General features: G+C 39.7%; 1 protein-coding gene across 1 annotated transcript in view; it reads right to left on the bottom strand.

Moving 5' to 3' along the window:
• Nucleotides 1-511: 511 nt before the first annotated feature.
• The window catches only part of LOC124719877 (serine/threonine-protein phosphatase 6 regulatory ankyrin repeat subunit B-like), a 33,868-nt gene continuing 22,544 nt past the window's right edge, over nt 512-11,835 (bottom strand). Inside the window, exon 2 of the mRNA XM_047245058.1 lies at nt 512-993. Coding sequence (XP_047101014.1) covers nt 512-993 — 482 coding nt within the window. The remainder of the gene's footprint in view (nt 994-11,835) is intronic.

Below are 11,835 nucleotides of genomic sequence, written 5' to 3'. Positions count from 1 at the left end.
GTCAAGTACTTCTCCATAGTCAAATAATGTAGAGGTCTGCTAACAACTGAAGGAGATGCAGTCATGTGGGATATTTGACAACTACTAATGTTTTGCCATGTGTGACTTGAAAATGATTGTGTATTTGCATGTTGAAGTATCAGCGGTTGTCATAGACGGCACTTGGCTGCATTACCGTAAGTGGTTTGAACATTTAATATACTGGTAAAAACTCGAGATTGTGACACAGAACTGGTGTTTATTGGTGAGTATTTTTCAGTTTTGTTGTTAAGTGTTGTAAATAATGCTCAAGAAAAATTTTTCATGCTGTTTCCTCCAAGGCACAGTTACATAGAGTAGTTTACAGGTGTCTCCCATTGTTGCATTTGCTGAGGTGCTACTAGTGCAATTATATGTATAAATGGTTCATGACAGGATTATTTTTTTGTATTCTATGTTTTAAAAATAATGGCAAATTAAGTAGTGGAGCTTTACTTGTTTTATTCCACATATAGTACTTAGAGTGAAAGCTTCAAGTTAACAACTCTACGATATCCTGGTGGTTCTCTTTCCTGGCGAGATGACGAGGGGTGGCACCAATGTCATCCCTGGCCTCTGGGCTGGCTCCCACAGCCAGCAGTGCTGCTGTCGCCTCCACATGGCCATCGAGTGCTGCCCTGTGCAGTGGTGTCATCCCCCACTGATTCCTAGCATTGGGGTCAGCAGACAATGCCGCCAGTAGCCGGACCACAGCTGCTTGCTCTTTCCATGCTGCCAAGTGCAGAGGTGTATTCTGTAAGTTGGTCCTAGAATCAACTACTGCTCGAGCATCCACTAGACACTTCACTGGCTCTATGGGTCTCTCCCTTGCTGCCCTGTGCAGGCCACTGATGCACACTGTGTCCTTCGCTCCAGCGTCTGCCCCTGCTGCAAGCAGTACCTGCATCTCCTGCAGTGCCCCCTCCTCAGCTGCCTGGAGCAACCTTTTGTTTTTCCTCGTCTCCAGGAAGGCTACTGTGAGAGGCAACCATATGCCTTGCTCATACTGTGGCATCAAGCAGTCAGGCCTGCAAGATGAGTGGTCTGTCAAGCGAGTGGATTTGTTCTTATTTATTGAGTAACATCAATGACTGATTATGAGCTCTAGTACCCACAATTAAGCTACAAATTATTCTCCTGATGAATATTGCACAATGGAAACGGATAACGCACATCTGACTATTAGTAATTTGCACAACTCTGATTGTTCACTACGCCCTGGCAACACCACATTTTCTTTCTCACCCAACGGCTTTGATCAACACGTGGCCATCGCACTGAATATGAATGGCGCACACATTATAAATTCTGGATATCATGACTACACACCATTCGAAGAACAAGACCACCAATCTTTTTCTTTTCACTGTCATTTTTATTCCAATAAATTCTACTCGTATTATGATTTAAAGATAACCTAAACAAACCATTACATTTTATACAAGAATTACACATGAGAAACTCCGACCAGTGGGCATGGCTTTTCATTGGTGATTCTTATGGTCTCGTAATTATTTAACGCTACAGTGCACTTTCTGGATAGGATGATGGATCTTCTGCTATATCTCACACTTCGACTCTCACACCCATCATCACGAATATTTACTCCAGACCTAGCGGTACAAAAAGAAACATGCATAACCCATTGCCTCTGAACCTATCTTGCTACTCTCCCATGCAAACCACACATACTTAAATTACATGAAATACATCACACTGACAACATAGAGTACATCACAAAGAATAGTCACAGCGTTAGAATCACTTCACTTTCAGCTTTCCCACTTCAATTAGTATTCATCCTAGTTTCACACGGCACTGCCCCACTTCGTAACTTTTCTTTCCTACTACGAACTCTGGGCGATATATGCACGTCTTCCTGTGCAATGCAAGACAAGTGGCGTTGCTGGATAGACACTTGACTCACCTTGCTTCTCTCTCAGAGTATTAGAGTTTGAATCTAGCGTTACACGGAAACATAACACGCAAAGGTAATATTTAGATCATATTCATGTTTCCTACCACGAATTCTGGAGGATATATGCATGTCTTCCTGTGCAATGCTAGCCAAGTGGCGTTACTGGATAGACTGCTGACTCACCTCTCTCGGAGTATTATAGTTTGAATCTAGCGTCACACAGAAACATAACACGCAAAGTAATATTAAGATCACATTCCTCACACACGCGAGTCATCAACTGATACCTTGGACAGGTACTTATCTTTATTCTTTGTCTCATACACTGATTGAGACTCACACAGTACCCACCACGTAGTAGTGCTCGTCTCTAATTTCAAGTCCTGCACACGCCATTTCGTAAATATTCCAACTTATAGTACACACGCCAGTAATTCAGCTTAACTTTAGCACTCGGAAGTATTTCAACTTAGTACTAGCATTCACAAGCATTTCAACTTATTGCTACACGTGGTTTCATTGTGACCGTTGGTCACTTACGAAGATTAATACGTTCCCCTTAATATTACCTGCCTGTCATTTAATTCTCCCCCCAAAAGTTCCTGAAATAGTGAAATAATTATTCCAAACTACTCTGAAGTATTTCACATGCATACCATTCCCTCCACTCTTTTGTCTTTACGGAGCACACCTAAGACAGGTCTTACCAACATAAGATCCAGCGCCAGAGTGCTGAAACATGGCTGTTCTTCAGGTTATCTCGCACATCCGCCGAGGTGGGATGCACCATGCTACCGTATTGGTCATCCACATTTCAGGTGCTCAAAGCTCAGGTAAATTTCATCTCTTTGGTTCCACCAAAGGTGACCAAAGGACCGTCTCTAAGATGATCATATATTACACATTCACTACTTGTGGTTAGCAGACGACCATACATTCATTCATTTCACAGATCTCACCAACTTTGATGTAGGGATTTACTTTGTGGGAGTGCACATGTGATCAATTAAATAAATAAATTGTCCTTCTTTCTTACACTGGTATCCGGCTTCGGTGTATTAAGTGAAATTGAGATATTATTACAAAAAATATGTTGTTCTGACAAGAATAACGAAGAATGTTGTACCTCTTCTCAATGTCGGGCGGTACTGTACCCTTTCACCAGCACAAACCATCACGATTCTTATACTTTAGTATAAATAGAGAAACCAAATGAAGGAAACTATCATAGAAGCGAAATTGTGAGCTGTTCTAAATACATATCCATATAGCAGGGTGAAAACCTCCCCCCTATGATAGGGAACACTCTGAAAGTCAGTTTATAGTGTCTAACCACAAGGCAGTATCTCCTCATTAAAGTCTCCATCCACTACCCATTTCCTCTCATATAAATAATACAGTTATCATCATCATTTGCTTTGGGCCTTTGTCCCACTTCAATGGTGGATCGACCTTGTTACTATGGATTTGGCCATGTTAGTGTCAGAGGATGGCCATATGCCCTTCCTGTCGCCAACTCTTACCCCCTTGGATGGAATTAGTGTACCTCAGCTGTCTGCATCTAGTGTAAGCCATGGAATATTGCGAACATTCTGCATATGTCTGTGAGTCGTGTAACTGAGGTGGGACGTGTGGACCAGCCCAGTATTCACCTATTGGGATGTGGAAAACCGCCTAAAAATCACATCCAGGCTGGCCGGCACACCAGCCCTCGTCGTTAATCCGCCAGGCGGATTTCATGTGGGGTCAGTGCGCCTACTCTAACAGTGCATTAGTGCCCTTGGCTATCCTGACAGGTCAAATAATTCAGTTGTCATATTCTCCATAGCTCATTTCAGACAGTGGGTTGCTTACACCTCAAGAAGCTATAGTTATCCAGTACTTGACCCCACTGAAATATTCATTTGATACACCTATCAATATCTCTCTGTGCATGGTAATCCCTTATGATGCTGTAGTATACAGAGAAGTTGCAGCATTAGAAAATTGTAGTGAAATGCAGGAAGATCTGCAGCGGATAGGCACTTGGTGCAGGGAGTGGCAATTGACCCTTAACATAGACAAATGTAATGTATTGCGAATACATAGAAAGAAGGATCCTTTATTGTATGATTATATGATAGCGGAACAAACACTGGTAGCAGTTACTTCTGTAAAATATCTGGGAGTATGCTTGCGGAACGATTTGAAGTGGAATGATCATATAAAATTAATTGTTGGTAAGCCGGGTACCAGGTTGAGATTCATTGGGAGAGTGCTTAGAAAATGTAGTCCATCAACAAAGGAGGTGGCTTACAAAACACTCGTTCGACCTATACTTGAGTATTGCTCATCAGTGTGGGATCCGTACCAGATCGGTCTGACGGAGGAGATAGAGAAGATCCAAAGAAGAGCGGCGCGTTTCGTCACAGGGTTATTTGGTAACCGTGATAGCGTTACGGAGATGTTTAATAAACTCAAGTGGCAGACTCTGCAAGAGAGGCGCTCTGCATCGCGGTGTAGCTTGCTCGCCAGGTTTCGAGAGGGTGCGTTTCTGGATGAGGTATCGAATATATTGCTTCCCCCTACTTATACCTCCCGAGGAGATCACGAATGTAAAATTAGAGAGATTAGAGCGCGCACGGAGGTTTTCAGACAGTCGTTCTTCCCGCGAACCATACGCGACTGGAACAGGAAAGGGAGGTAATGACAGTGGCACGTAAAGTGCCCTCCGCCACACACCGTTGGGTGGCTTGCGGAGTATCAATGTAGATGTAGATGTAGATGTAGAACATGAACATATGAAGGATATTCACGAAACTGACCATATCTCTAGGTATGCAAAGAAAATTTTCTCACATGAAACCCAAAAATTTCGGCCCAGTTATTCGTGACTCTGTCCTAATAGAGAAAATTACTACTTCACACCATCTGCCTCCCCATTACCCCCACTCACACTCAAACAAATATGGTTTTTATATGCATTAGTAAATAACTCAGTCATACATGCAAGGTCACACCAGTGCAAGAGTGTGCACATGCGAGTGCGCGCGCGCGCGCGCACACACACACACACACACACACACACACACACACATACAGGACCTTTTAACTAGATTCTTATGCCTCCTATGTGTCTGACATATCAGAAAAACCTTTTAAAGAGTAAATTATTATTTCATATACTTGTGTACAGTACTGTTAGACGTATTACTATAAGCCAGTCTGGGCCTACTAAATACATGGCAGACTGCATGCCACTGATGTAAGTACTGAGAAATGGCAACTTTCCAGTATCACCCAGCAACCTAACGATAACATGCCAAACAGACAATACCTGTAATCCACTCCCACAAAATGTGTGCTACATGTCATGAGGAGTAAAATGAAACAAATTCCTTACACACCAAGAGCATTTAAGAAGAAAAACCCTTTTGTTATACTGTCAAGGGAGATGTTACACTGATACATAAAATATCCAGCAAGCAAACACTCAGTTTCTCTTTCTATAAATATTATATGCTCATGCAGATACTGATGTCACTTTTTCAACTGGAAATGAGTCCAAAAAATAAACTAATGGACTAATAGGTCATACAGTTCATTTACTAAATCGGATTTCATATTCAGAGAATAATGTGAGTCTTATCTTGGTCTTTCTTCAGAACGGTGAGCTAGCTAATGCATATTTTCAACAACTGTACAGTTGGCAACAGCTTGGAATACTAACGTCAACAATACTTGGTTTTAAAGTACATAAAGCACTGACAGAGTTGGAAGTCACGAACTAATCCTGTAAGTCTGAGTGAGACTCTGAACTGTGAAATTGCGCACTCATATGGAACAAGAAACGTTGTTCGCATGTAGACACATGCAATAGTTTCCATGGCTAGTTCCACTGTACTGATAATCAGCTGCAAACAGATTTTCATCTGTGACATTGTACAAGTCATTTAGTCTATCATGTGCTCACATTATCATTGTGTATTTTGTGGTCTATCCCCTTAATTAGTATTTGGTGTCTCAGAATCGCTTGCAATGCAATAAGGGCCCCCACCCTTGCTCCAGACCAGCACATGCTGAGGAAGGCCGAGGTATCAGAAGCCTATGTTGTGAATTGCGGTGGCATTCATATGGATCCATCTGCACGTCTGGGTAACTGGCTGTTAAGAGTGGGGGGAACTCGATACTGTAAATCTGTTGTGGGAAAAACATAACTTACGCATATATGACCGCTGTCTCTGGCTGCCAAGGCCAGGCCCTGAGCCACAACACATGAAGAAAGAAGCAGTCTGGGTGGTGGCGGCAAGGAGGAGGCTGAGGCCGGTAGGGGGATATCAAGGTAGGGGTGTGGGGTGGTAAAGTGCTGCTTTTGAGGGGATAAAGAGATGTGGTGGAGAGAGGGTAAGACAGCTAAGTGCAGTTGCGAGGTTAAACAGAGAACAGTGGAATGGAATGATGTGCCAGTGGAAAGTAAAAGGAATGTGGGTGCATTGGTGGTAGAGAGGGCTGTATAATGCTGAAGTGGAAACAGGAAAGAACAATTATTATACTTCCAGTTTTTTAACTTTATGACTCTGGAAACAATTGTTTTACATAAAATTATATTTTTTTTCTTTTCACTTGTGTAAAAGTTTAGAAAAATATTTGATTCGATAATAGCCAGCAGCAAGATTAAGCTAATGTGAACATATCATTCCATTATTATGAAGATAATTTGAGAAATTGTATGTCATATAAACAATAATGATATTGAACTGAATTAAACGCAATGAAAAGATATGAATAAAACAAACAATATTAAGTCAATGAAGATGCATTCAAATGATATGGTATTAGTGGAGACCAGTCAGATGTGCTGAACCTGCACATGTGTAAAGACAATTTAAAATCTGTATCAGATCAGCACAAGAACAATAATTTCTTATTTAGTATGAAAATTTACCTAAACAGTTACTTTAAATCTTTCACTTTGAATTATAACTAAAAGTTCTTTATTCATAAAGAATGTGTGTTTTCAACCTTTCTTTTCCTTAAAATAATGATTCAACATAAACGTAATCAGTCTAATTCAGTTGAAGAATGAGACTCATTTCGTTTTGCATGTCAATTGCTGTTTTCCTCACTCAGTTTAAACAGTAGTATGTTAAATGTCATTATGGGCATTGCTGATGTGGACTTGATAGAATCCTGTACAATTTCTCTCTCATGAAGATCATGTCATTAATTACATTCAACCAGCCAACTTTTATCATTGTGGTCAGCCTTTCTTGTTAATAGCTAGTTTCCATGTAAATCAATGGAATAAAACCTAGTTTCTGATTTATGTGGCCTATGTTGATCGGTATGTCTTTACCATGGGAATCCAGTGCAGTGTAGAGATATTTGGGTACAGAATTGTTGCTCTATAGTATTTTCTTGTCATCCACAATGTTTACTGCCATGGCTAGATATCCAGTATCTGTGACTTCGAGAATCCCAGTGGTACTTACGTGTGGTATACCATTGTGTTACTAAACACAGCCTTGAGGATGTTGTCAGATCATGCTAAGCTAACATTCTGCTTCCTGTGTTCTGTTAGAAAATGTGACGTTCAGTGAGAGGACTGCTGTTAAATAATTTATTTTACTGATGACAAATGTAATCATGAAAATTATCATTTTGAACCTACCAGAAATTCTCATTTCATGGCCATCACTACAGACATCATTATGTGCATGCTCCCAGTTAGCTGAAACCATATATCCTGTTCATGTCAAAGTACTTCATGTATAGGTAATTAGAAGGCATATCTAATTGTATGAGCTAGGATATCTTTTATAGTTACTTTTCGGTACTGTCGTTTAGATGTACACTCTAAGAAAAAAAGAGACACACAACAAAGAAATTATCCGAATGGGATGGAAATCTGTAGGTCTGAAGCACATGTACACTCAAACAAATTATTACTATTTCAGAAAAATTTGATGATTGATTCAAGAGAAAGAGCTCCACAGACTGAGCAATTCAGTAATGTGTTGGTCCACCTCTGGTTCTTATGTAAGCAGTTATTCAGCTTGCCACTGATTGATGGATTCATGAAGTTGTTTGATGTATTGCTCAGAGATAGTGTACCTAATTCTGTCCGACTGGCGCGTTAGATCGTCGAACGTCCAAGCAGTTGGAGAGAGACGTGATGACCTTCCTGGCCAAGGTAGGACTTGGCAAGCACGAAGACAAGCAGACGAAACAATAACGCTATGCTGTGAGGGTGCCACGGATGACAACCAAAAGAGTCCCACAATGAAAAGAAATGGCACCCAAGGCCATCAATACAGTTTGTCGAGCTGCATAGTGAATGACAGTACTGTTGTTATCTTACAGCTGTCTGGAGCGTTTCCAGTCACGTCTTCACTGGTCACGAACTTGTAGTGAAATAGAGTCATATCACATATAGTTTTAAAATGAAGTGAATAGTACTCGTTTGCTTGTGCAAAAAACAGAGCTATTGAGCAAAGAGTAGAAAAACAATCCTCAGACCAAACAGGGAGGTTGGCACCTGGCGGATTTCATAAGGTATTGCGAACGAGTGGTACCAAAAGACATGAAAGGTGAGGGAAAGATTAATTTAGCATTTGATGGTATGACTGGTAGTGCGAAGACATGGGGATTGAACTTAGACATGTCTCAAATGACGTTCTTGGCGTTCATACAGATGATTTTAAAGGAGTTTTGCTCTGTGCAAAAATGTCATCGCAAAAATGTCAGACATTCTTGGGCATAATACTATGAAGGCCTACTGTGAGACCTGATATAAAAGACTATAAAGTATTTCAAGGATAGGCCTTTAGAATTTGAGATATTGTGGGAGTTATGCAAGAAACTGGCTGATGATTAGAAATGTTACATCAGCAGCAATCACGAAACAGTTGACAATTTCTCGGAGAAAACTGAATATGAGGATCGGTGACATAAAATGAGCGACCAAAGAACTTTCAGGAATCATAATCTACCTGAAATAGGAAGCTCCAATGGGCACCAAATAACTATGATGAGAGGACATCGTTATTGAAGTTTTGGTAATCCTGATAGAGGTAACTTCAAAAATTGCTGGGGGCTCAGAGATGAGGAAAATTAACCTCTTTTCAGATTTCGGGTCCATTGTGTGCAGAAAAAAGAAATTGAACCAAGAAAGGATGACTGCAAAAGTATTGTCAGCTTGAAGATAGCATCAGAAATGTAGAGTATGATCTTGTTGGAAACACATTCCACAACCACGGCATTATGACACTGAGGTACAGACATACAGAGTAAGAGCAGACTTGATTGGTGTGGAGGTAGGTGAAACTAAAAAGATCAAATAGAGTAGGGTATAGTGTGACAGGACAAGAAATAAAGACAATGGTTAAGACGAACATTGTCTGGAAGTACCGAAGAAAGGGCATATTTTTGTGGAAGGTAACAATAAATCGCTATTTAGAAGCCATCTCAGCTGATGTTGCGTGGTTTTGGGAACTTTGTCAAACGTATGACAGGTTGGAAAATGCAAAAGTTGAACAAAATAGGACAGATAGTGACCTATAAGAGGCTACCCCAATAGTAGAAAGGGAGGAAAGGAAGAAGCCTTGCATACCAATTAATGTGAAATTGTGCAAATAGATTTTGATGAGATAATCCCATTCTCAAAATGAGAAGAGTAAGTAGAGAAGACTAGCAAAAGAAGGTAACTGTCGAAGAGAAAAATGAAGCTTATCCCGATATAATTGTAATCAAAACTCATTTTGGTTTTGGTGTTTATTCAGTGTGGGAGGAAAGTCATCGGTCATGAAGGTAACACGAACGTTATAGGATGTGTACCCAATGAAATAAAATCTCGTGACACTGACAGTATTTTTCCTGAAATCACCGAAAATCAGGGAGATACACTATCAACGCAGGATGAAGAGGAAGATTACATGTAAGATTCTAAGAGGAACTTGTTAGAAGAGGATGAAGATGACAAAGAAATTTATCGATGAACTGAAGAATTTCTAGCAGCATGTCGAGCAAAGGAAAATAAAACAGTTATATCTAGGGAACGATGCAGCTGAGAGCAGTAGTGATGACTAGTTTAGACTTTCCCCCTCGTAAGGAAATTACTCTAAATGAGAAGAAACAGCGACTGTAGAACAAAATGACAGAAGGAACTGAAGATAAGATTTGTGGGCAAGATGAAAATCTGACAGAACATTTGGATCTTGTTAAGACTCAAGAGAAAGCGAGTAAAATTAATCGTGAAATAACAAAATTCAAATTTATTTACAGTGGACTTAAGAAAATTGCAAATATTCCTCATACTGATGCTTGCGTTTTGGAATTTCTAACACTGATGAAGACATTTGGTACAAGGAATATAGTAGAGTTGAGAAAATACACACATAGAGGTCAAAATAATAATTAACAGGCATAAAATATAGTCTGAAATAAACGGATGTTTAATATGTGCAAAACCATAAAAACTAGATTAGTTAGTATTTCTTGCATGCATTTGAGTTTTTCAAGTTTGAAAAGATATAAAATGTAACAAAAGTGGCAGTGCTTTAGAAAAAGGGCCTTGAAAAAAATAAAAGAAATAATGTGAGTCGTGTTGAAGGACTTGGAAAACAGTGAAAAATTGTTGTGAAAGAGACTGAGAAAATTATTAAAAAATTCACTATAAGTGAAAGCTCAAAGCAAATGAAAGTGTGGGCAAGGGATGCTCTTAGACCCATTGCCCTCTGCCATTTTAGAAAATCTGTCAATATTATGAATGATTTGCGTTTAGAAAGAAGTATAGAGCAGAAGTACATAGTAATTTAGTCTATAGGTTTTCAAACTGAAAATTGGACTTTTCAGTAAGTAAACGATAAATGATTTATATGTGATATATGACAGAGTGTTGTAATAAAAACATATACTAAACTCAAAAAGTTATTAGTCAGTAAGACTTTTATTTATTACGTCATTCGTAAGTTTTATCTAAGTATGTTATCCTGTTGGAAACTGTGATGTTATTAAAAGTAGCTAATGATTCAATTAGAGTTACGTTATCTGAAGAAATATTTCCTTGAAGTAATACTTACATGATACTTCAACAATAAGGGGGACACATTTAACGTAACAGTCCTACAGATATGACAATATTTTCAATTAAACTGTGGCCAATGCATAAAGGTATTGACGTTTTTTAAAGTATGTTAACTGTCGTGTGAAAGTGAATGGAGTAACAGATATTGTTTAAGGAAACCAAAAGCATAATAATGAATGTTTTCTACAATTATAATGACCGTAATATTCGTAGGTTATTTGAAAATGTATGTTACTTTCTACAAAGCAAATAAAGACGGGGATCCTCTTAGGGTTTTCAGCCTGTGGTTGTGTGCATGACTTCCACCTTAAGTGGCTCAGAAAGTCCTGAAGGAAACGAAAAACAGAAGCTGCAGGCAGAGTAACCTGGTTAGCTAGTTACCTGTGCCATGTCTGGCGATGTCAAAATTTCCGGAGTGGTCAAACTGTGCGTGATAGAGAGAAAGCTGTAATGGCAGCGGCGTTCGTCTCGTAAAGTCGTCTCCAGAAATTCAGTTTCTGGAAAGCAAGCATATCCAACATAATCTAAGATGGTATATGGAGCCAACGCAACTCCAAGGAAAGTGGCTACTGCAAGAAAGGTGGTAGTAACAAATTAATTCCATCTTACTGGAGACATGAAGGTCCTAACCAATTATCGGTCAGTGAACGTCAACTACAGGACCGCAACAGCCACGATAAACGAGGCAAGAATATTTAGTGAACCTAAGTAACCAGAAGTGTTGTAATATTTCTGGCCTTAGAGCCGTCATATACAGGTACAAGAAGCTCTTCTTAGAGCAGTTGAGAAGGCAGAAGTGGCAAGATGACGTAATGTGGTGTGAGATACCGGTGAC

This window comes from Schistocerca piceifrons, chromosome 11 (assembly GCF_021461385.2).
Source record: "Schistocerca piceifrons isolate TAMUIC-IGC-003096 chromosome 11, iqSchPice1.1, whole genome shotgun sequence".
Lineage (NCBI taxonomy): Eukaryota > Metazoa > Arthropoda > Insecta > Orthoptera > Acrididae > Schistocerca > Schistocerca piceifrons.
Note: the sequence above shows the minus strand (reverse complement) of the source record. Positions and strands in the feature narration are given on the sequence as shown.